Raw genomic sequence first — 27,042 nt, forward strand, 5'->3', positions numbered from 1 at the left:
CTTTCCTGGCATTTCTTGGGACAGGAGATGGAGAACAGGGGGGGCCGGTGCAGCATTGGAACTGCAGTGACACGGGATCGGTCAAGGTGAGTAATGTTTTTTTTTTTTTTTTTCTGGCCCCCTTTTTGTTCTACCCAAAAAACTTCTTCAGGCCCCCTTCACACATTAATTTGCTTTTGCATTTGTTTTACCTAAATAATAAATGGTATCTAAATTGCATGATTTTTTTTTTGTGCATGTCACATATGTTTGTATGGACTGCTTTTAGGGATGTCTTGATGTTTGTTTTTTGTTTTTTGTTTTTTTTAAGACGTTGGCAAATTGCACTTTTTCAGATGTTTTTTCCTTATAAGAAAAAAAAATGCTGTTGCGTTAACATGCTGCCTTTAAAAAAATAAAAATAAACAGTAGACACACAGACCTCCACAAAAAATGCCACTAGCATGTGTGTACTGCATTTTATATTTTCCATAGACTTTCAACCTCATCCTGCAAAAAAAATGCACCAAAAACACATAAAAAAATCACAAAAAGACTATGCATGATTGCAGTGCCAATATAGCAGAATATTATTGGAAATGCACCTGAATTCTGATTCATATGCCTGATGACAACCTCATTAACACATCTATGAGGCTGAGCTGCGCCTGGGGCACGTGATCAATGAACGTGACGTCACATGGCCTAGGAAAAGCAGAGAGACGGGCACAGCGCTCACAGGAGCACCGGTGCCTTCTCAAACAGCTGATCGGCAGAGGTCCTGGGTGTCAGACCCCCACCGATCAGATACTGATGACCTATACACAGGATAGGTCATCAGTTATAATCTCTCAGAAAAAAACTTTAAATATACATTGTGAGTTGGATATTTAAATATGGCGCCCACTCGCAAGCGCAGCAGATGCTATAGCCGCTTTGCCGCTGTTTTAAACAGCAGACACCGAGGGCTAATGCATGCAATTGACAATATCGTCAGTCACAGACTTTCAACTCCTCAAATGCCATGGTCAAATGTGACTACAACATCTGGGAGCTCAAAAACCTAGTGGGGATCGGGGTTCCCAGATGGCGCTCGGTTCTTCTGAATGATCCGAGGATGCAGCAGCTATGTTCCCAAGAAGACCCTGCCTGAAACTCTGATAGACTCCAATGCTAATGAACTGGCGCAAATCACAACCCGAGCTTGGATACGAGATTTTTTTATTTTGAAAAGACGACGTGTTTCGGGGTACTCAGGACCCCTTTATCAAGTCTGTATCCTTGGCACCGTGAGCCCGCTGGTGCACTCTCCTGGAGGTCCCTTTCAGAAGGAATACTGATGATTGTCGCTGGAGAGTGTCCTGCTGTTGCGGCGCTGCTGTGCTTGCTGCACGCGTGGTGTGCAGTGCACAGCAGCGTCGCAACAGCAGGACACTATCCAGCAACAATCATCAGTATTCCTTCTGAAAGGGACCTCCAGGAGAGTGCACTATTTGGGATGGAGGACAGTGGAGACCATGTATGTCCCAGAGGCAGCACCTGCCTCTATGAAACATTTGTGTCATATCCTGTGGATATGCTATTAATACCCTGTTAAATCAATGCTTCCCAACCTTGAAGGAACCTCTGAGAAAATGTTTTCAGTCCCTTCCTGAATTGCTATCTCATAACAAAGCTTGGTGTTAGGCTGGTAAAGCCCTCTACAATTAATGTTGCGTTCTGGATGAGAATTTTGAGCAGGTCTTGCTTTTGGTATCTTCTGAGGAACCTGAAGGTTGCTTCGGAAAAATTGGGTAACACATGCCAAATACTGGTAGTCTCCTATATCTCACTTGTTTATTTGTGATTTATAGTGCTCAAATATGGTCACCACTCTATTCACTTCTGTGGGACTTCTGGCAGGGCTGTTCTTGGAAGTCCCACAAAAGTGAATGGAGCGGTGGACGAAGCACCCTCTGCATTTCCATGAATTTGTTCACTGTCATTTGTGAACCTGGTGGTCAGACCACAGCAATCAAACAGGGCTCATGCACATGACCTCAAATTGTGGTCCCCAATGCACAGGCACCGTCTGTGTGGCTGGTTCAGACGGATGCAGACCCATTCAACTTAAATGAGTCTGTGATCCGTCTACCCACAAAAAATAGATCAAGTTCTATTTTTTTGTGGCGTGGAGGCACTGAGAGAAACTCCACGGAAGAACTCCGTAGTGGTTCCGTGGGGTTCCTTGATGTGGTGCACAAACAGCCAGTGCCTGTATATTGCAGACCCGATGTTTGTGGGCTACAATACGGTCACCGGCTAACAACGGTTGTGTGCATGAACCCTTATCCTGTGTTGATAATTGTTATAGTGGCACGACCCCTTTAAGTTCACTTTTGTACGTTTTGTAGTCTCCAGACATGTTCCATACAATAACTACAGATACATCACTGTCAATATGGTAAAGATTGTCTATTGATTATGACTGTATCACTCCCCACAATGTGAGTCGATAAAAATCCCATTATATAGGTTCTGGAAAATTACTTTTTATGGATGCTGACTCAAATGGCTGTTGACATGAAGCTACTATTTCTCTAGCTATTATCAGGAGAAGCTGCTGTCAATGATCAAGTCCTTGATAGGAGTAAAAATTACTCATTACAAAATTCATATTACAGCTTTAATGGGTTTTCTGGCATAAAAAAATTGCAAGTTTTTTCGCCGAAGTTTGTGATTTCTTAGCAATTTTGGGCTGTTCTCAAAACCTTAAAAAAAAAAGGTGGGCAGGGCTTAGTAGGAGGGGTGGAGTCTCTGGGACCCGACATAATTATTATAATTTATGACAGAAAGTGGCATTATAGTGCAAATCTACTCTTGCTCATAGCTGGTGTAGATCTGCCTTTCTCGTTCTTTGGCACATCTTACTACAGCAAATCTCTAGTCAAAAGGGTTGTGTAGTCAGATAAGACATTTAAATTATATTAATGCAAAAAGGCCATGTACACCTTTGGGGGCAATTTCTTTTTTATTAGTGTATTGTACTAATTGTGTGCTAAAAATATTTTTTTCAATTGGTATTTATTAAAAATATGGAGTCCTTTTCTCTGTACAGAGCTGAGATGCTCTACTAGCAGGAATTTTCTCTCTGCTCTGTCAGACAGGGAGCTGACGGGCTCCTTATCACTGCTCTCTGACCTTTATAAACATTCATCAAGGTTCAATCTTTATCTTACTGATAAGAATGTGGCTTAAATAAGTGTTTATGACCTCTTGGTAATTTAGAGATAAGGGTTATTAGATGACCCTCACAAAGTTAAAGAAGGGTGCCCACAGCTAGAAAAACAGTTAACCCTTTGAGACGATTAATTGAAAAAAAGATTTTTACCCCCAAATGAGTAAAATGCAATCATAAAAAAAATTGTCCCCGAAGGTGTATATAGCCTTTAAATTGCACCCAGCTTTCTACTTGGGCTGTTCTGCCATGCGCTCACGTGACCGCAAGATTCCAATGTGACATCCCATCTGCCGATCATGTGATGTCCCCTCCCTGTTCTTCCTCCTCCTTAGATGGAGACGATTATCTGCAGGAGCACTTTATGTATCAGCCTCCTCCACTCCAATCAATGTTTATGTCTGTTGGAGTGGTTGAGGCTGTTAGATCTAAAGGCCCTTTGCCTCATAAGAAGACACCATTATTATAAATGACAATGGTAGGTGGACAACCTGTTACAAATTTTGTTTTCAGGTCCTGGAGCTTCAAGTTGCGTCTTTGGTTGTATCAGGACGTATGACACAGGCTGGCATTAGGCATCAATGATTGTTTATCATCAGCAGGCATGGTTTGATCTCACAGTATGGGCTTCATTTTGGCGGGCTTTTGACTCCTCATGTTAACATGTTGTAACTTTTGATCAGTGGAGGGCCAGGGTGGTGGACCTCCATGATCACAAAAGGACAGAAGTGGTCATGCAATGTGCCCCATCATTTTGATTTGGCTAGGTTCTTCTTGGAGAGGGGAGCAAGTGATGTACAGATTCCTGGAAAGCCTCTCTGAGTGAGTGGTGCACAGACTCATATCAAGTAGACTTTTTAGGAATCCGTACACCACTTGTTCCGCTCTTCAAGAGAACTAAGCCAAGTGGAGCCGAACAGAAAACAAGAGGCATATCCCCAGGTTATGCGATAAATGTCCACTAGGTACGGGTCCAGGTCCCACTTCTGGCACCTGCTCCTATCTCAAGAACGGGACCCCCTTGTGTGCTGCTGTGAAAATAAGAGCAGGGCTTCTACTTGCTGACTTAGATTTCCTTCATACCTACAGTATTTATGGGGATTTTTGGGCTTGTAACAAAAACACCATAAAACTTGTGCATTTTTTTTTTCAAGTGCATTTATTTGTACAGTATATTTTTTTATTCCCCTGGCATTTTTATCCCTATAGCGGTGTCTATGGGAATTCTGCCTGCAAAAGAAAACATGCTCAGCACATACTGTTTATAGTACATTTCTTATTTTCCTGTTGACAGTTAATGCATTGCCACAGCTTTTAGCTCCATTTTTGCCAAAAATATTACGGGGGCAATATATAATAAAAGAACTCGCTGGCGTTCAATGTGCCAGAATTATTAAGAGGCCCATGCTCCAGGAGCTGGCGTAGGTTTTAGGTGTAACATATTGTTAAGTGTGCCAGGTCACCAAGGTCCTTGCAACTCTCACCCACGCCTGACACTTTTTGTAAAATTGGCAAGGGTGTTGGAAAACTGTGAATAGATGCAAATTTTGGCACAAAACTAATATGCCACAATATGCACTTTTTCTTGGCTAGAAAACTGCCGTAGCTCTGACGCACTCTCCAAGCCTTAGCTGCAGTTACATTTTCTCACAGGTAAAGAAAATCTGATTACTCTTCTCAAACTAAACGGTGATTATACTCCGAGTGCTGGACTCCGGATGGCCCTGGGCCGCTGAACATGTGGAGGCTTATTCTAAAGCAAGATGGGGAGGACTTCCCGTGAGATCTATTAGTTTATTCCCACCTGGGGCAGAGTTATACCATGACACAGTGTAATAGAATGCTTACAGGGGGATTTTTTGTGAAAACTGAATAATTTACCTTTTTTCTTTTTATTATAATTGCTGATAATGGCACATCTTGACAGCTTTTCACATTGACATATTTATGGCATTGAAACACATTTGTACATAGACTGCTGATTGTGTAAAGCCTTGAGACTTTAGAAATAATGAAACCTACTTTGATGTAGACTTTAATAAAGGAGTTGTCTCATGAAGACAACCTTGGCCATATAGAAGTCATAGAGGGGGTCAGGGAGTATGATGAACTCCCATGAATGACTGCATTTAAAGGGGGTTATCCCATTACAACAACTTATCTCCTATCCACAAGATGAGGATGGGGGGGGGGGGGTGGCAGGGGTCTGACCTCTAGGTCCTTCACTAGAACGAGACCCCTGCCCAGCCCTTTTCAATGGAGCAGCGGATGTACATGCATGCTACCGCCCCATTCAACTCTATTGGACTGCCAGAGATAGCGGAATACAATTGCTTGGCTATCTCCAACAGTCCCACAGAGTGGAATGGAGCGGTGTGTCCACCATTCTCATGTTCAGCGGGTGCTCCAGCAAACGGATCTCTACCAATCAGACAGATCCCCTATTCTGTGGACAGGGAATGAGTTGTTATAATGGGACAACCCCTTTAATAATGACATTTTGCTTGATGCAGCTGTGACGGTTACTTTAAAGGGTATCTATTATTTTCGTGGGCTTTTGACTCCTCTGTTGTAACTTTTAATCGGTGGACGGCCAGGGTGGTGGACCTCCATGATCACAAAAGGACAGAAGTGGTCATGCAATGTGCCCCATCATTTTGATTTGGCTCGATTAATTAGAAGTAGGAGGGAGAACCTTTCAGTTAACTGTTAAGCCTCATTCACACGTCCGTGTCCGTGCTCAAATCTGTGACAAGGTGGTCAGTGATGCATTCGTGAAGCTATCCGTGTTGGGTCCGTGTGTTTGTTTTTTGCTGTCCGTGTTGCATCCGTGTTTTACTGACACTGACGTGTGAATGAGGCTTTAACCTGACCTGATGTAGTTCTGTGTTAGGTGCCGTGTCATGGATGATGTCTGCCTCCAGTAGCAATGCAAACGGTCCTCCTAGGGAAAAACTTGGTCTAATATTTGTATAATGTTACACATGGACTCCTTTATGATGCTTTAAAACCATATTCTCTCCCTATTGTGTACTAACCTAAGCGGACACAGAGGACAAAAAAGTGGGGTAATATATGAAGAAAAGTAAGAGGTGCAGAAAGAGTATGAACAGTTGTTTACAGGCCAGGTGTCAAGTTGACTTAAATAAGTTCTCCATAGTGTCCAAGATGGCCGGCTGTGACAACTGTCCGTAATTACAAAGGGATGAGCATCTCTGATGTAAAAACAGCTGCTCTAAGTGAAACACTGGGCAAAGTATGAGAACATTCATGAGCTTGTGTGAAGTTTATCTCTTGCTAGCATGCTTTTTCAACATAAATTCCATATCTAATTCCATGCATTGTCCAACCTGTGGCTCTGGCCTTTGCAAAACCACAACTCTCATCATGCCATGTCAGCTGCAGTCTGGTATAGACAGGCGACTCCTCACATGAATGTAAAGCCTGCTTATATGTCATCCATATTATTGATGCCATTTGGCTCTGGCAGAATGAGTGGACCTGAGAAGGATCTTCAGAATATATACACGCGGCTGATAGGATGCAGGACGTTTCATAGGACAGAGCATGCGTCATACATTTCCTCATATGACAAATGACTAATTCATGCCCATATATTCATGAAAGAGAATGCCCCTCTTACACATGGGTGACTCATGTGGATCACGCTCAATGATTTTTTTCTGTACTCTCCTTTTGAAACCACAATGTTTTACGAGCACAAGTCAGTGGTAGATGGAAAATACCTTAATTCCTGGCCTCTGACCAACTCTGTGAGGGGGAAATTCTTGTAAAATGAAGAAGACATGTGGACTGTAAAGCCTTGCATTGTACGAACGAAGCTCATAGTGTCCTGCCGCCAAGTCACACCATTCTACTACTGTTCAGTGATGGAAAGTGTTAAAATTGGGTTTGCTCCATGTTGTGAGTCATTTGTGGAAACATCAGCTTCTGGTACTACATTAAATGTAAAAAAAAGAAACAGCCAAAAACTTTCAAGCGTATGCTTCATTTAGAAGATATAGCATTGTGAGTGAGTTGTAGGCAGTGAAATAAAAAACAGCAAAAACCCAACTTCCTACAATATATTGTAATCCACTTTGGCTTGTTTTGTAATTAATAATTTTTCCATTCTATGCTATACATGTGCAGTGTCCCACTCCACTGTATTTTGTACACCATGGGCCTATTTTTATAGATATAGTATATTTTACCACTTTTGGGGCATGAAAAAGTCACAAACCACGAGCCCACATTACTTCAGCAATGTCACGCATGACTGTATGACATCACAAGGTCCTTAGAGGGCCTATAGTTTAGACACAATTGTGCAGCAAAAATCAGAACTTAACAGGGATATATCTTACCCTCTGGATTACAAGCAACATAGTCATAGCGGATGTGCTAGCCCTTGAGAGAAAGAGCTACTGGATTTAGAAGAATGTATAGCGGTCACATTAGGAGAAGTGCAGACATTTGTCAGAGAAAGGTAAACCCTCTACATTGTGGCTACAGACTTCTCTGCATACTGGTGGGAGTAATAAGCTTCAGGTTCCCCATCGTGGATAGATGGGCCCTCTGTTTAGAGACTGTATTCCACTGAGGATACTGCAGAGGTACTGTATATAGTCAGAGTGGGAGAGAGACAAGTATCACCCCTGGGTCAATTTGGGAAGAACATACAGATTGTAAGAAAGGGACTTAAGGGAAACTTTTCTTGTGCCTACTTGGGAAACTGCATATGCCAACTGTAAAGTCTGCGCTTATTGTATACTGTGTGAACCATCTCTTGAACTACTTCAGTAAAATACATTGGACTTGTTATGCTAAACCTGGCCTCTTCATGGCTCCCACATTTAAAATAACCTTGCCTTGCACCTTAAAACCTAACACCACCAAGGGCACCCCAAACCAACACTGGGTAGGAGGATTCGCAAAGCCAGATAGTGCCCTGAAGAGAAGAAAGATGCACCCTTCCCATCACTACACGGCCCCAGGGGAGCAACACAGCAAGAGTATTGCAGCTGTAACTACTACTACCGCCACTCCTGTCTATATTACACTAGATTACTTTTTTGTATATATATTTTTTTATATGGTAACTAATGCAACACCATAACATTTGTTTGTCAGGGCTGGGTTTCTGAGGGAAGCGTGCCCTTTAGATGGGATGTTTACTTATCTAGGAAGGGACAAGAGGAAGACTGCAGGGTCAGGTAGATGATAAGGCATGAGCACCGTAAGGTGTGGCCTGCTTGATGGTTGGAGTCTAAGACGCCAGTATTCTGCGTCTATATATGAAAATCTGGTAAATAAATGAATATACAATTTGCTTGTGAGACTGAATATTATCTGTTTTTCTTCTAATCAAACCCCAGTTTTGTAATTCTTAATGTGTAATGGCATAAGAACCTGATAAATTGTCACTGGACTTCCCTTCGCCTGCATGGAGTTGACTACCCCTCCCACCCAGTGCAGTAGTGATGTAAATGTGTGCCAGAGTCCACAGCCAAGATGGCACTAATGTCTTCTACTGCGCATGCACTGAAAGCGCTGAAAGGTACAGACAGGATGGGCATCACTTCCCTGTATCCGGATGTCCTGTTCCTGCACCTGCACCAAACATTTTCAGCGTTTGCGCAGTAGAATACAGACTTGCCTTCATGGAAAGGCTGTGGACACCAGTGTTAGTTTTTACATTGTTACCTATGGCACTCCATTTGGGTTCAGTTTATTGAGCAACTACCAGAACAATTCTAGATGCTGGATCTTGGAAAATGTTCTTTCAAGTGAAACCCGACTTCCATAACTTTTGCTAATATAGGCAAATTCTCTTGATTTCACACCCAGTATAGACAGCATAAGGTACTGTACAAAACCTACAAAAAATTGGAGCTCACAAAGTACCAGTACAAAAATATTTTATTGAGATCACAGTAATCACAGGGGGTCGAAGGCACGCCCAAACACGCGTCGGGGTAGCGCCATCCTGGTTTGGGTACACTGAGCTCTCCTGGGAAAGTCTCCTTCATTAGGTTTCTTGGTATCTTTGCCTTTAAGCAGTTCATATTATTGTCCCTGTCTTTGCGGGCAGTATATAGCTTGACACTGTGTTTTTTCAGGACTGCTGCGAACAATCTGCAGATTTTAGTTTTTATGTACACACTGATGTAACATACGAGACTTATCCCCATTTAATATATGTTAAACAACAAGTCTTTATATTATAATATGAATATGTAGCCTGTCTCCCACTAGGATGGTGTCTTTTTTTGCTGCTACCTTCTTTTTAAGTAACAACGTCTTTTATATATGTATTACTGTGATCTCAATAAAATATTTTTGTACTGGTTCTTTGTGAGCTCAAATTTTTTGTAGGTTTTGTAGGTTTTGGTTCAGGAGCTGTTACTCTTACCTTTTCAATAGTTGTCCCCCTTATTTTGCCACCATATGTATTGTATACACTAATTGTAGTTCTGGCATGTGGCCACTTTTGGTCTTGTTTTTGTATTAGCATAAGGTACTGTATAATTGTGCATAAGCGTCCAATTATTTAATATGTATATATATATATAATATATAATTTAATTAGATATTTATATAGTGCGGAAAGGCTGCAGATTCTCTGACCTGACCTTAGTTTTTTCCTTCTTGTATGTTACTTTATATAGGATGTGTTTGGTCACAGATCCTAGACCAGTAACAGATGGGGATTAGCAACTGGTCCGTCTGTTCTAATGAGTAGATAAGAGGCGTGTGGAAGTGATATCAGGGTGCCACATGGCACACCAGTTATCAAATATAAACATATGGCAATGGGTAGTACATTGAAAGTCAAATTCATGTGTGTGTATATATATATTTAGATATGCATATTGCGTGTCATATTCAGACACATTATACCTACCACTTGTACAGTTCAAGTACTTACTAGTCTAAACTAGAGGCAAGCAAGTCTGCCGTATGTTACTAAAAATTTTTGTCTTTTTTTTTTGAAATTGGTTACAGAAACACAGTAGAGTTCATTGCTTAACGCTGATTTCTTATGTGCAGCATTGCTATAATTTATTCTTTATCTTAACAGGTTGTCCAGGGTGACTGTCCTACACGAGTATGTTGGCTGTAGGACATACGAGGTGCCCACTTCAGCTGTCATTGAGGACATCAAACAGCTGATTTACAGAGAAACCGATTTTCCTGTCTCAGAACAGCGTCTCCTGCTCCATAATAAAGAGGTCAGTGGTCAATGCAAAGAAGTGCATGGGCATGACCTACAGTGCCCAAAGGGGTCCTAAGGGTAAGCAGACCCACATGTTTGTGTGCATCAGTGGGATCGTAAGACCTCATTCACGCAATAGAGCCACGTTCGGAAGGATGTGCTGCCGCACACAGTCCAGGCAGCTGACGTAGTACTGAACCTTAGGACACGTGTGCTGCCATATCTTGCTGTATATGGAGTCTCGCTTCTGAACCATTCTGGATTCAATTGGACAGTCCTGGATTTTGGCTGCTGTTCCGGGAATGCTGCTGCATGTCCTAGTTTCAACTCGGGATGCATGTTCAGTTGAATATAGTGATGAAACCTGAGAGGCAAACAGAACAGACTAGAGGCGATCTGCACTGCGTGATTTGCCCCCTTCATTGTGGGTTAGACTAGTATTCATTTTGGAGGCAGTATAGGGGGCATAATACTGTGTAGGAGACACTTAATAGGACATTGGACTGTATGTGTGGGGGGCAGTAAGAGGGTGTCATACTGTGTGAGGTGGCACTAAAGAGGCATTTTTACTGTGTTTGGGGACACTAGGGGGCACCACTTCTGTGAACAGGGAGTTAATCTTTACTTTGAGGGGACACTAATAGGGGCATCATTACTGTGGGGGGCCCATCATTACTGTTTGTGGGGCATAAAGGGGACTGGGCAGCTTGGGTGTGTATGGACAGGTTTTGGTGAGGTTAGAGGTGTAGCTTATCATTAAAAAAATTTGCTGCAGAACCGCCGTTTTCCCTCTTCTTTTTATTTTTTTATTTTTTTAAGTTCAGAGGCTATTTACAGGGTTATTCTTCTGTAGAAGAAATGCTTCTAGAAGAGATTACCTTCATAATATATCATATGTAATAGGAAACATGAAATCTGAAGCTTACGGGGTCTACAGCATTCTGCACATTAGAAATGATAGAATTGATTTTGGTGAGACCAGGGACAAACTACAGTAATTTTTATGCAGGGCCTCCCGACCCTTCTTCAATAGCAGATGTTGGGGAACAGAAGAATTGGACTTCTGGATTTCAACATTCCCTACACTTTCATTCTCATGGGAAATAAGATGCCACCAAAGGTGTCTGGAAGTAGCCAACTACTCTATTCCCATTGAGAACACATACCCACTTGGTCATGCATATATTTGTATTGGAAGGGGGGAGATAGTTGGCAGCAGATAGCTAATGTATGTGGCCAGCCTAAAGTAGTAGGCGCATGGGTGGGAGGCCTGGAAAGCTCGGGACTAGGGCATAAACCAGTGGACACCAGTCACTGGAGCAACAAACCTCTGAATTACAGGGATCGACGCAACGCCGCTGGACAGGCGCAAGACAAAAATGTGATCTAGTAGGTCGCCATAAGAGGAAAAGCTCATCATTATTGGCAAATCAGTGCCTGCATAAAGAGAGGCACATTTACTCTTTTTGTGCAGGGGCCTGTACTGTATATCTACCCAGACATGGCAGTAAATTTATTTATTTTGGCGCTAACAGTACATTGATACTCCAGAGCTGCGCTCTCAGTTTTTTTTTTTTTTTTTGTGTGCTATTTTAAATGGGAATGGGTGTGAGGATGTGATAATATCACTGCTGGTATGAATTGGAGCTTTGTTGTTGGCCTCTGATCCATATAAGCATGCCAGGCCTCTGCCACATGTCTGTACTTTGTCTATGCAAACAGTAGGACATTTTGTATAAAGAAAACCATTTGCAAAGTTATTTCAGTTTTATTATTTTGGATACACTTCTATTCTAAAGTTCCAAAATGCTGCAATTCTTACCTAAATATGCCATATATGACTTGCACTATTTTTCTAATGAACTTTTCTGGAGCATTTAATTAGATAATTGTGCCCTGACATGAATCGTTTTGCTATATACATTTTGTATTGCATATGACTATTTAATTGTACCCTCTATTTAATTGCACCCTCTTTGCACCATTTTTAAAAATGTGTACATTAAGAGAGATTCACCATATTGGGAATGCTAGATAACAATTTAACAATATCTTAGATGCGTTGACCAGGATTTTACAAGTGAGTGCCTATTCACAGGATATGTCATTAACATCTGATTGTTGGGGATCCCACGCCCCCGAACCCCTGCTGACCAGCTGTTTTACAGTATCTTCGGTGGAAGTACACACCTCCATTCATTGTGTAGTCCGGTTCCCTTAAGCACCTAAGCTCACCCATGAGTACGTGAGGCCTGGAGCTCACAGAGGATTGCCCAGGCTGGAGAGAATTAGTTTGTATAGATTTTCAACCTCAGCGTTCTTGAAAATGGTGATAAAGGGGAAACTATACTAGAAAGTTTCATAATCGTTTATTGCACAATGGCTCTTATTTCCATCTAACCAAAAAGTATTTAAAGAGGAACTGTCACAGAAAAAGGGTTTTATAAACTACTTTTAATTTAGCATGGGGCTATTTTTTGCGTTATGCTTGATTATCAGGATTTTTGAACTGTCAGATGCTGGACTTACAGACTTAATATACTCTCCTCAACATTGAGATTGCAACACCAAAAAGGAAAAGATGTGGAATTATGGAAACCATAGGATCAATAGACGTGTTAATGATATGCAAATTATTTAAATGAAAAGCCAAATATTAGAAACATCTTGATTTATTCAGTATCGAGTATGAGTGCCACACACAGAAATACATGCACTTACACGCTTTGGCATCCTATCAATTACATTGTTAATGGTTGTCTGAAGAATGTTCTGCCATGCTCAATACACTCGGGAACACAAATCATGATGATCCGCTGCTGGCTGCTCTCTTTGCAATTGCCAATCAACAATGTCCCAGATGTGCACGATGGGAGACAAGTCTGGAGATACTGCAGCCCATGGTAGCATGTTTACGACGTGCAAGAAACATGCAGCCTGTCATTGTCCTATTGAAAAATTGCTCCTGGGACACCTCCCCACACCATAATCCCAGGATTAGGTGCAGTGACTGAGTTTGAGGTGGTCCAAACGCCATACTGGGTTCCCCGGGCACCATTGAGGTGTTAACACATGTTGCTGCTCTCCAGGGGCAATGTTAAGGCATGGTGCACCCCAAAAGGAAATACGTCCAGAGGATCAGGGTCTGCAGTAAACCAGTGTGATTCTTCACTGAAGGAACGCAAGTGCAAAACAATCCAGACAAGGCACTGAGCTGTCTTCTCCAGTCTCCTCCCTGGCAGAAGAAGGTTTTGTGCTGAGAAAGTCTCATCTAGCTGTTCCTCTCTTAGTTTCATTAGGCTGGTACCCTGGCCAAAATGCTGGTGGACCAGGTTCTGCATCCTAGTGATCTGCCTAGTGACCCAGGACCTGTGGCAGAGTATCCGTGTCTCGGCATCTTCTTCTGGTCATTTGTGCAATCTGGCAGAATGTCTCCTACTGAGCACTGGTTCCTATCTGCAGACCACTAAGAGCTCTGACTGCTTTCTTTGTATACAGTTTCTAACTGAACTATAAGCTTCTAGTTGTAGGGGTGGAGTGGAGAAGCACAGCCTAAGGCCTCATGAACACTAACATATTTTCTAAATAATGTATTACATATTGATAATGTCATGACTCTGCGCATTTGTGCCAGTCTCTACTGTAAAGCTGTCAGCTACAGAAAACAAGAAGTACCAGCCAATTATAAAGTTGGAGAACCATAAGAAACTTAAAAAAAATAAAATAATATTAATAATTCTCTGATCATGCATTTCTTTTTTAAGGAGAATACATTCCCCTTTAAGAAGGAGCTATGATTTTCTAAAATGGCTAAAGAGTAAAAATGTAAAATAACATCTTAGTTTATAATAAATGTCATTTATTGCTGGCTGTGTACAGCCTGGTATGTTCTCTGATGGTATGTAGCTCCTCTACATAACCAATTTCTTAGCAACTAAGTCACGTGTCCCTGATTTCCAAGGAGGCCCATGAACAGGAATATAACATTACACAATTTGGCTAGAGTCCACATCTTGATTCAACTTAATCATCCATTACGTAGCTCCTCTGTGATGTGAAACAGGTGTCCAGTGTTCTGGAGGTCACCATGAAGAGACACAGAGCTGGATCCAATGGGAGCTTATTAGATAAGCCTAAATGACCCGTATCCTAAGATTGGTGCTTGAATCCTTTTCTTTATATTCAGGTCATTTCAGCTGTTGTTTCTGTATGATTCCTCATGCAGAGTGTGAGAAGGTGGTGAGTGACAAGGAGATTCACTCTTTGAGAAATATATGCCCAGGGTTGAAAAAATGTTATATGGTTTTGATCTAATATTTCGGGACCATGAGAAAGTCAACCTTAGGTGGTCCGACTCAGTGCTGTATAAGTGGAGGCCGCTGTACAGTAATTGTTTGTTTGAGGCTTTCCTCCTTGACCAATTTTAAGAGGTTCACAAACTCCATGTTCAAAAACAGGCATGCTCAACCTGCGGCCCTCCAGCTGTTGTAAAACTACAACTCCCACAATGCCCTGCTGTAGGCTGTTAGCTGTAGGCTGTTCGGGCATGCTGGGAGTTGTAGTTTTGCAACAGCTGGAGGGCCGCAGGTTGAGCATGCCTGTTCAAAAAAATCTCACCATCTCGTAGTACAGTTGGAAATTGCATATGTCTATAAAGTTTAATTAAGGGATGTAAATTAAGGGAAGAGGAATGAGAAAACAGACTTCTACACATTTACATAAGTGTTAAGAGTTGTCCTATCTCGTTGTTTCATGGTTGAAATGGGACTATGCGCTGGCCAACGGAGGTGGAGTTATTGAAATGGCAATCAGTGTAGCACATCAGGCTATGCTTTTTTTGTAAGTCGGGAGTCATGACGCTCTCCACTGTGATTGGATCGCGGCACAGCCAGGGAGAAGGAGACGCCCATTGAGGAACCCTGGCGTCTCCTCCTCCCTGTACCGATGCTTAGTATTAACATACTGAGCGGGAAAACTACAGGGGGGGCACAGCGGCGCGTAGGAGCGATATTTTTTTAAAAAGGCAGGGTAGCAGCATCAGCCGGCAAGGAAAGATATTTATCTAGAATAAAAAAAAAACATGAAAGGTCCTCTTTAAATACACAAGAGAATTTTGCTGGTCTTAGAAGCAGCTGATTGACATTACATGCTGTTCGTTAGGCTATGATCTACAAGTACTCCCAAATCCTTCTCTAAAAGAGACTCTTCTAGTGTTGAACGCACACCTTACCCCTCCATAACCCTGCACCTCCTAGTTATGTTGTAAGAAGCCACAACCCCAGACTTTAAAGGGGTTTCACCATATCGGACATTGGGGCATATCGCTAGGATATGCCCCCAGTGTCATATAGGTGGGGGTGCCACCTTTGGGACTCCCACCTATACTTAGAACAGGGCTGGCAAAGTCCCAGAGAGCGCACCACGCATGCGCGTCCGCCCTCCATTCATTTCTGTGGGTGTTCCGAAAATAGCTGAGCACTGGCTTGGCTATTTCCGACAGCCCCATAGAAGTTCATTTTTTAATGGGACTTCCGAAATTTTTTGCACTACCATTGGAATGAATGGAGGGTGGCTGCGCGGTGCACCCTCCGGGTCTTTGCCGGCTCAGTTCTGAGTATAAGTGCGGGTCCCAGAGTAGGGACCCGCACCTATCAGACACTGGGGGCATATTCTAGCAATATGCCCCAATGTCCATCATGTTACAACCACTTTAAAGTCTGGGGTTGTGGAAAGCTTCTTACAACATGACTAGGAGGGTTATGGAGGTGTGCATTGAACAATAGAAGAGTATCTTGCAGAGAAGGATTTGGGTGTACTTGTACATCATAGACTAAATAACAGCTTCTAAGGCCAGCAAAATACTCTTGTGTATTTCAAAGAGGCATGAACTTGCAGGACAGGAAGTAAAATTACTATTTTACAAAGCATTGGTGCGGCCTCATCTGGAATATACAGTTCAGTTCTGGGCACCAGTCCATAGAAAGGATGCCCTGGAGCTGAAAAAAGTACAAAGGAGAGTGACTAAACTGATAAGGGGCCTGGAGGGTCTTGGTTATTATATCCTAGAGGATATGCCCTCAATATCTGGTCCTGATTATGTATGGATCATTATAGGTCATCCTTGTGAAGCTTGTTTTTTTTTTTTTTTTTATATTGCAAAGTTAATTGCATTGAATAGAATATACATTTGGCCTTCAAAACCTGAACAATCACCAATCAATATTTGTTTGTCTTCCCAGAACTAGACATGAGCATTCTGTGAAGGATTCTTGAAGCAAGTTGTGCTTGTTTAAAACCCACTGGAGCAGTATTAACTCACAGTACTCCTCACTGGGTTTTTGTTGGTTGCGGTGTCAGTATTGTCCTCAGTATGTTGTCCTTCCTCTCCCTGCTCTGGGATTCTGATCTGATGACGGGTGATAATTCTAGATCTCTGTTATCTGATAGTGGCGGTCCATGCTAATTCTAGTGAAATATAATATAAACTGATAATATTCATTGTTTTATTTGCATTAAAATCAGTCTTAAAAATAAATCTTCCTGTTTTCATATAGTGCAGAAAATGCGATGTCCAAATTACCATATGTGTTGTATAGCCTGCAGTGTAGCAGTAACTACTTTAGGATATTATGTTTAGTGGCAGGTTACTGTTTATCACATTAGTAGGATAAGGTAGTCCCAGAAGAATGTGTAAAGGCCCCTTTACAAGGGCCGCTGATCGTGGCAATAATTAGGAAGGAGCATTCCTGGGGGCGCTTGTTCCCAATAATTGCCCTGTGTAAATGTGCCGCTGATCGCCCAATGAATGAGCAAATTCTCGATCACCTAAATCATTGTTTGGGAGCAGGAGATTGTGCAGTGTAATCAGGGATCTGCTGCCTGGAAACAATGATTCTCCATGGGGACAGCTGATTGCAGTAGTGATCGCTTGTCCCCATACAGAGCAGATGATTGCTGCATGTAAATGCTGCTCTCACCTCTTCTACAAGAAGTCAATTATCGATAATGAACACTTCGTTCCTGATGAATACTTGCTAAGTTGGCCCATTGAAAGGGGCCTTAAAGCGCAACGGTCACCAGGATCAACCCTATTAAATCATGCTTAATACCTAGTAGGATTGATCATGCAGATTAAAAAGATACCTGTCTTGTGATAATAAGCTGTGGCATTAATACTTTTATTCTTCATGCAAGTGAGGACTTTAATGCTCCAAGCGGTGTGGCCAGCACTGGTGAGCTCAGAGGCTGAGGTGCACCAAGGGACTAGGCCCCACCCCTCAGTGCACTGAAGCCCTCATTTGCATAAATAATAAAAGTTTAAATCAATCTGTTTGCAGAGTAATGTGTGTCACAGTGTTGGATTTTAATTGTTACTTATGCTACGATTTTTTTTTCATAGTTACGGGACAGGAACAAGATACAAGACCTGATATCTGGGAAAACCAATATATTTTTAAATCTCCAGTCAAAGGGACTAAAAGGAGGAGGTAACTATCATTATACTTTGCATCCTGTTAAAAAAAAAAAGTAGTAGTAGTAGTAGTAAGAAGTAAACCAAGATGACTAACCCTTGGAACCAGCTGGCCAGGTCTAGAAGCCTAAAGCCTCATTCACACGTCAGTGTTTCACGGACGTGTGCTGTATGTGTTCTCCACGGACAGCACACGTCCCCATTCATTTTAATGTGTGTATTCCGACATCAGTGTTTTAGCGCGGTCCGTCGGTCCATGTGTTTAGCACGGATGCATGCTCTATTTTGTCCATGTTCACGGATCCATCACGTCCATTATAATCTATGGGTCTGTGAAAACCATGGTTGCCATCCGTGTTGCATCCGTGTTTCACGGATCATTAAGAAGAGATGCTTTGAAAATTATTTTTCAGCTGTTCAGTGTCAGTAAAACACAGATGCAACACGGACAGCAAAAAATGAACACATGGACCCAACACGGATCCATCACAGAAAGCTTCATGGGTGCATCACTGACCACCTGCTCACGGATTGGAGCACGGATACGGACGTGTGAATAAGGCTGAATTATTAGAGTTCTTTTTGTCGGGCTACTGAAAAAGTGATAAAGATGGCTCTAATAGTCTATCATATTCATTCCTCTTGGTGCCATCCAAATGGCCATAATACATTTTTAATGTAATATATGCTGTTTTATTCACTAGGTAAATTCGGACAGTCGACCCCACCCCTTGTTGACTTTCTCAAGGACATATTAAGGAGATATCCAGAAGGAGGGCAGATCCTAAAGGTAGAGAAATGTTCCCATGCTGATGTAATAAAAAGTGGAAAGTATGTCAATTAGCTTTTTTCTTTTTTTTTTATATGGTTTAGTTCAGCTTTCTACTCTTTTCATTGTAGATGTTGTTGTTTTTCCTGAATTTAGAACAGTAAGTTTGTATCAGAAAATCTTTATCTACAGGAGTAACCAACACTCTTAAAGGGGTTATCTAATAGTAGAAATACCCCCCACACACAATGCCCGGGCCCCTCCTATAGACAATACTTACCCAGTCCTCTGCAGGGCCGTCTTTACCAAGGGGCAAAAGGGGCAGCTGCCCTGGGCCCAGTTGCTCCTGGGGGGCCCAAGGCAGCTGCCTCTTGAGCCCTGCTAGCTCCTGCCCCGGGTGTCAGGCTGTCGGCTACACAGGCATCATGATCGTACTGTGTTAATGCTCTTAATTCTAGGACCTTAATGAGTTTTGCTCTAGGACCTTAATGACATCATTACCATGTGACCAGTAACCTAGCAATTACTGGTCACATGGCTATGAGGTCATCACAGGTTCTTGAGTGTTGCAGAAGTTAACTGTGGAGCTTTTTTGTGTAAAGATTACATCAGAAAAAGGTGACAGGGGCTGTTATGTTAATATACTGTAAACTACTGTATAGTGGGGTGCTGTATATTGTGTGGTGGGCTGTATATTGTGTGGTGGGCTGTATATTGTGTGGTGGGCTGTATATTGTGTGGTGGGCTGTATATTGTGTGGTGGGCTGTATACTGTGTGGTGGGCTGTATACTGTGGGGAGGGGGGGTGGCCTGTATACTGTGTGGGGGCCTGTATACTGTGTGGTGGGCTGTATACTGTGGGGGCCTGTATAGTGTGGGGGGGGGGGCCTGTATAGTGGGGGGGAGTGCTATACTGCTGTACTGTATAGTGTGGGGGGCTGTATCGTGTATAGTTTGGGGTGCTGTATACAGTGAGGTGTTGTATACCGTGAGGTGTTGTATACTGTGGGCTGCTATACTGCTCTACTATATACTGTGGGGTACTGTATAGTGTGTGGTGCTAAACTGCATACTGTGTGGTGCTGTATACTATAGGGTGCTATACTGCATACTGTGTGGTGCTGTATACTATAGGGTGCTATACTGCATACTGTGGGGTGCTGGGGTGCACTGTAACACTAGGGTGAGCCGAGCCCTGGTCTCCTTCCTGCAGAGTGGTGCCCACTTCCAGCCTGAGCCCGGCTGCCCAGAGCACTGATCCTGAGCCGCTGGAGTCTTCAGAACTGGAAGTATTTACAGTCATTCACTGGACTCTACCAGATGTGTGGATTTTTTGTGTGTGTGTTGTGGTGGAGGGCATGATTGCCTGCTAAGGTGTGGGAAGGCGGGATCCAGGGGGCCCAAGTAAATTTTTACCCAGGGTCCAATCAATATTAAAGACGGCCCTGGTCCTCTGGATTGCTGCACAGTCGCCGCTGCATCTCATCGTAGCGTAGATCAAAACATCTGGGGGAGAAGCCAATAGTAGGCCACAACAGTGACCAGCCTCCCTAGCATCACCCGAGATGCTAGGGAGGCTGGTCACTGTCACGGCCTACTATTGGCTTCTCCTCCCACCCCATTGCCAGATGTTTGATCTGCACAACAGGAAGATGCAGCGGCAGCCATGCATCAATCCAGAGGAATGCTCGTGTAAGGGACCGGGTAAGTATCATCTTTAGGAGGGGCCTGTGCATTGTGTGGGGAGGTATTTCTACTATTGGATAACCCCTTTAATAAAAGCAGCGATGCTTAATTTAACACTCATGGGCTGAATTATAGTGATTGGTCATCCAGGCACATTTAGGGTGTTTTCTCACAATACAAACTTAACCACAGGATAGGGGTTAAGTTTCTGATCAGTGAAGGTTTGATCTCTGATACACGCCCCCCCCCCCCAGCTATGAGAACGGGGATCCTGTGTCCCTGTACGGATGCATTGACATGCACTTTGCTGCTCTATTCACACTCTGGTACTGCTGGAGACGAGCTATTTCTGCCAGTCCTATAGAGACTGAATGGAATGGCAGCGCTCATGCTGGACCTGTTGCTCCATTCATATGAGGATACAGGACCCTATTCTCATGATCAGTGTGGGTCCCAGTGGTCAGACCCCCAAGGATCAGATACTTATCCTCTATATTGTGGGAAAGGATCATTTTGTATTGTGAGAAACCCCCTTAACACCTTAAAGGGGTTTTCCAGGCTCTTTATATTGATGACCTATTTTCATGACAGGTCATTAGTATTCTATCGATGGGGTTCTAACACCCGGCACCCCCATCAGCTATCCTCTGCAGCCTTCGGCACCGGAATTAGCTCCAGGTGTATTGGTCGTGCTGGGTTACTGCAACTCTGGGCCCTTTCACCTTAATGGTAAGTGATCTGCAGTAACCTGACACGGCCACTACACTTTGAATGGATTAGTCCTTCCCGTTCTAATCAAGAGCTAGTTTCAGTGCTGGAGGGAAAGGCAGATCGGTGGGGGTACCAGGTGTCAGACCCTCACCTTTCAGATATTAATTACCTCTCCTTACGATCGTTCATCTTTATGAGGAGCCTGGAAAACCTATATACCGGTAATAACATTTGCAAAGACAGGTGCACTCTGCGGACTTACTAAACCCTCATACTGATGTTAAAATTGAGAGATTAGCCAACATATCCTACTGTGGAGGACATGTCTGAGTCTGATCACCGCGCCAAGGTTTCTCAAATAGCTCGGGACCTAACACTCACTTACCTGTGCCGTATGGGCAATACCAGGAGCCAGTGGGCAAATTACAGGAGCGTGAGGGAAGGACGCTCGGCGGCTGCTGGCTTTCTCACTGCGCCTGCGCTGAATACGTCACAGTGAGGAAGCCGGCTGCCGGAGAACGTCCTTCCCTCACTGCGCCTGCACCGGATACTGAACGGGACAGCGCAGGCTCGAGATTTTTTTAGTAGACACGACTGGCGGGAGGAGAGCAGCGCTGCCCCTGTCAATCAGGAGAAGAAGGGCGTGAAAAGAGGTGGGCAAACGGAGCCTCTACTTCCCCTGCTCCTAGAGGCTAATTAGCATATTATAAAAGTTTGTTTTTCTCAATAAAGGCTTCCGGCAGTGAGATGGCGCTAATATAGTTCTGTTCAGCTGACATTAGCACATCTCTAATGTCAGCCAGCTTAATACCCATTTTTCAGGTGACAGAAATCCTTTAACCATCTTTGCTTGGTGATGTAATATTTGCGGGGGGCCATAACGGGGCACAGAAGCGCTATTTTATAAACCAGGCAGGGTGGCAGCATCACCGCAGGTACAGATATTTATCTCACTTACTACAAACCAATGAAAGGTCCTCTTTAAATGGGTTGTCTTTTTAAGATAATCCCTTGTTGTGTTAATAAGCTGATAGGAGAGTCCCTCTGCCGGGATGTGCAGTGATCAGGGAATTCACCAGAAGGTGTTCAGCTTTCCTGCAGCTCCCCCACAGTGTGAATTAGGTATTACACAGTTCTCATTGAAATCTATGCTGTGGCCATGTAATGAACAGGCTTAGTTAGTAGCATTCATGTCTGCGCTACTTAACTGATTTTACAATTATGCAATCTAGGAGCTGATTCAAAACGCTGAAGATGCTGGAGCCAGCGAAGTCAAGTTCCTCTATGATGAAACACATTATGGCACTGAATCCCTTTGGTCAAAGGAAATGGCCCAATATCAAGGTATGTGAATCCCGTAATAACTGCATACACGTAACTCGCATGACAAAATTGAATTGTCTATCTAAACTAACTTGACATCTGCTTTAGAGGTTCTGTTAGGACCCTTCATTGTAGAGACCGCTAAATTTGCAAAAAAAAAGCGTAGCATGTCTGACACTATCAATTTGGCTGCTTTGCTGGATTTCACAAAGGGATTCGCTTTGTGATGAATTACTTCGTCATGAAGCACATTCCTTTGTAAGTAGCAGGCGCAATGACAGGGAATGGCAATTGCCCTGTCCCCCATCATTGAAGCCCTCAGATGCCGCATTCATTGCTGATGGCTGCATCTGAGATAAAAAAAAAATTAGGTTAATCAGTAAAAAAAAACAACAACCTTACCTTATCTATTTGAGCGCAAAGAGGCCGCCGCAGCCATCTTGATTGAAGATCACGCTCAAAATCTTGCGTGGTGTGTGATTACGTCATTATGCTGGCTAGCGTGGTGACGTCATACAAGGTGAGTATGTTTTTTAATTTTTTACACCATTTCAGGAAAATTTTATTGGTTACCACAAAGCACGAGGAGATTCGGCTTCGCGGCAAATCAATTTTTCCCTAAAATTCATATCAAAGTCCACTTCGGATACTTTAATTTGCTCAACACTACCTGACACCATTCCAGAACCTGATGGAACACCTGACAAGTCAGTAGGGTCCATCTAGTAGCATTATTTTATTATTTCTTGATACATATGAAGAGCTCCATCGAAGGCCAGATTTTGATGGTTTCCCTGATTTACTATCTACAAAATAGAGATACTGTTTTTTTCTAGATCTATTCACTTGCATGTTATTGTAGTTTTTCATGATAGGCCATGGCATTCTTAGATGGAAATGCTCATTTAAAGGGGTTGTTCCTTACAAACACTTATAAAACTATCCTGCTAAATTGAATCAACAAATACAACACAGGGCTCTTGTGATCTGCAGGGACTTCAGTGGTTTGACCCCTGACAATCGCTTATATACTATTCTGTGAATAGAGGATAAATGTTTGTAGTGAGATAACCGCTTTAATGCTGATAAGATATGTATTTTATTGGGGTCAAGGGGGAGGAGCTACCAATGAATGAGCAGAATAGGTCAGATGGTGCAGGATGAATCCATATAAGTAGAGTGACTACTTCTTTTTAAATAATTATAGATTTTCCACGTTGCTTCCCTACACCTATCAGAAATGTGTGCTTCAGATACAGTCAGATATAGAATACTTTATCTTGCCCTTTGTTTTTCTTTGTACATGATTAGGTCCTGCTCTTTACGTGTACAATAATGCAGTTTTCACTCCCGAAGACTGGCATGGAATCCAAGAGATTGCCAGAAGTAGGAAAAAAGATGACCCGCTGAAGGTTGGGAGGTTTGGAATTGGATTTAACTCCGTTTACCATATAACAGGTGATAATATATGGTAGATACAACCTTTCAGTGTTCATTACTATGTAGCGGCAGTGTAAATGGAAACAATATCAAGATTACCAAGTTAGAGAATGAGTTACTAGAGGAGAGTCCCTATTCAGGATCCCTAGCTATTTGCCAGGTTGAAGAACAGCTACAAAGAGAATCTCCTGCTTTGCGGGAGCCCACGTGTGCATGAACTACATGGACAGCCCATTTATTTCAATAGGAAATCTGTAATGCTTACATGCAGGAAAATCAAACACTTGCTATCAGACACCCCTTCCCACTATCCTATCGTAGTGTTATCAGTGGTTTTCAACACCTACTTGGTGAGATGAAAGAAGGGGGTTGGCCCATCTCAGACATTGCTGTCATATCGCTAGGCTATGCCATCAGTGTCAGATAGGTGCAGGTCCCCACTCCTGTCTTTAGAATTGGGCCCCAAAGTGAAGGAGAGTGCACTGCGCATGCGCAGAATGCTCTCCATTCCCTGATATGGGAGTTCTGAAAATAACCGATGAGATGTGTCCAGCTGTTTTCAAAAGTCCCGTAATGATGAATGCATGCCGCCTCTCTAGCTATAAACAAATGAGCAAGCTCCCATTGACCAGTGCCCAACATGACACCTGGATGACTCCCATATGATACGAAGAGACGTAGTGGTGGCAAGACATATGTTACCCTTATGATGTCCTCAATATAGCAGAGCTCTTTGTTACATAGCTAGATGTATTCTAGTCTCTCGGTCCCCATAGCCCCATTTAAAAGTCTTTTATGTTCAGTACAGTTCAGTATGTACATTTACTTATTTACTTCATACTTCAGGAACGCCAGGTATAAAGCACCATTTACCAACTACATTACAATCCGTTAAAGGGGAAAGGACCACTAAAATACCTTGCTATACACCAGCTATATGACATCAATGTCTGAGATGGGAATACCCCTTAAAGGGAACCTGTCATCAACTTTATGCTGCCCATACTAACGGCAGCAAAAAGTAGAGACAGGTGAGTTGATTTCCGCGGTCTGTCATTTAAAAGTTAAAAGTAAGTGGTTGCCGAGAACCAACATCACAATCATTGAAACTGGGCCTGGAAAAGAGTCACGGCCACCTGAGAAGAGTCCTGGGTATTCCTGAATTCCTGCTCTCCCTGCCCAACCTAGTTTTCTCCCTTTCTCTCTAGCAGAGAACTGCCAATCATCAGCAGATTAGAGGGGAGAGCAGGAATTCATGAATAACCATGACTCTTCTCAAGTAGAGTTGACTCTTTTCAAGGTCTGGGCTGTAATGATTATAAAGCTGGTTCCCGTCAACCACTTACTTTTAGTTTTTAGGACACACCGATAAAATCAGCATTTCTGTCACTACTTTATGCTAACCTTAGTGAGGTCAGCATAAAATTGATGACAGGTTCCCCTTAAACAGCATTTGTAGGGTATTTTTTTATCTTCTATCTGTTACACCAGCATGTCGTCCCACTGATGTCTCTAATATTTTTGCTTCTCTTTTCTATCATTAGATGTCCCAAGTATTTTCAGTGGTGATAAAATAGGGATGTTGGATCCCCATCAAGTACTGTTTGGGCACCATGAGTCAGGCCAGTGTTGGAACATTAAAGAGGACAGCAAAGAAATAAGTGAACTGGTGGACCAATTTGCCCCTTATGTTGACATCTTTGGGAGCACAAAAGAAACCCTTATGGAAGGTTATTACCCAGGAACATTCTTTAGATTTCCCCTTCGCGTACAGCCTTCATTACTGAGTCATAATCTGTATAATAAAGATAAAGTTTTAGAACTGTATGAGTCCTTTAGAGCAGATGCAGACACTGTACTTCTGTTTCTAAAGAACGTCCAGAAAGTGTCTTTGCACATTCGAGAGGCAGATGGCTCAGAAAAGCTGGTTTTCCGTGTCACAGCTAACGAGAACAAGCTACTAAAACATGATAGACCCAACTCTATCAAAATCCTTGCAACAGCCATTGATAATTACTGTAAAAGGGTCCCAAGCAATAGTATAACATGTGTCACCTATCACGTAAACATTGTTTCAGAGGATGAAAGTGTCAAAGAAACTCAAACCTCCTCATGGCTGGTGTGCAACAGTGTTGGAGGCCGAGGTATCTGCACTGCATTAGACACTCTTGCTGATGACCTAAGATTTGTTCCAACTATTGGAATTGCAATGCCTTTGTGGCATAATGGAGAAGAAAAGGGAGCAGAGTCACAGTTTGTTGGAAGGGCATTTTGTTTTCTTCCATTACCACCAGGAGATGAGAGCAAAACTGGTCTCCCTGTTCATATCAGTGGTTTTTTTGGCTTGACTGATAACCGAAGAAGCATAAAATGGAGAGAACTGGACCAGTGGCGAGATCCGGCAGCTCTTTGGAATGAACTTCTGGTCAAAAGCGTTGTCCCAAAAACATATGCAACTCTTATTTTGGAAGCTATCAAGAGAATGGAGACAGAAGAGAATCCTGATGGCCCTCTGTGTGCTGATAGCATTTACCGAGTGTGGCCAGTAATGGACCAAGTAAGGACACACTGGAAACTTATCATAGAACCTCTGCTCAAGGAGCTGTTTCAGAATCCCGTTATTTACTCTGCCAAGAAAAGCTGGTTAAAAGAATCGGATGTAAACTTCACAGAAATAGATGAACATCAGGAGTATGCAAAAACTATCTTGAACTACCTCCAGAACTCAGGGACTCAGATCGCCAAGGTACCAGCTAATGTTGCTGCTGCATTCCAAATACCCATAAACAATTCTAAGCCGGTGAAGAAGGTCACCCCAATACTGGTCCGTCAGGTACTGAGGAAGTGTGGACACAAAGGACCTGCTCACGAGAAGCTTCACATTCTTGAGTTCATACTTAGCGATGAGAATTACAGTGATCTTATTGGGCTTGAAATACTTCCGTTGCAGAATGGGAGCTTTATTTCTTTTTCTTCATCTGTATCAGATAAGGATGTTATTTATATAACCTCAGAGGAGTACCCCAGGTATGAACTATGTAATATAGGCTTTGGTTTTCTGGCTGTACAAGCTGTGAGTGAATAGGCCTATTGGGTGGCTTGATGGATCTATTCCTATTTGTGTACTGTATTGTGTAGAAATCAACACTGTTTTCAGGAATAGCCAAGGGGGTATTGCAGGATTCAGACACTCTTTGACATCACTTATCTCGAAAGAGATATAAAAT

General features: G+C 42.8%; 1 protein-coding gene across 1 annotated transcript in view; it reads left to right on the forward strand.

The window, feature by feature from the left end:
• Positions 1 to 27,042, forward strand: part of SACS (sacsin molecular chaperone) — a 75,503-nt gene that overhangs the window by 20,469 nt on the left and 27,992 nt on the right. Inside the window, 6 exon segments of the mRNA XM_044286153.1 lie at positions 10,281 to 10,431; positions 17,815 to 17,902; positions 18,591 to 18,676; positions 22,285 to 22,396; positions 23,687 to 23,833; positions 25,360 to 26,842. Coding sequence (XP_044142088.1) covers positions 10,281 to 10,431; positions 17,815 to 17,902; positions 18,591 to 18,676; positions 22,285 to 22,396; positions 23,687 to 23,833; positions 25,360 to 26,842 — 2,067 coding nt within the window.

This window comes from Bufo gargarizans, chromosome 3, assembly GCF_014858855.1.
Source record: "Bufo gargarizans isolate SCDJY-AF-19 chromosome 3, ASM1485885v1, whole genome shotgun sequence".
Classification (NCBI taxonomy): domain Eukaryota; kingdom Metazoa; phylum Chordata; class Amphibia; order Anura; family Bufonidae; genus Bufo; species Bufo gargarizans.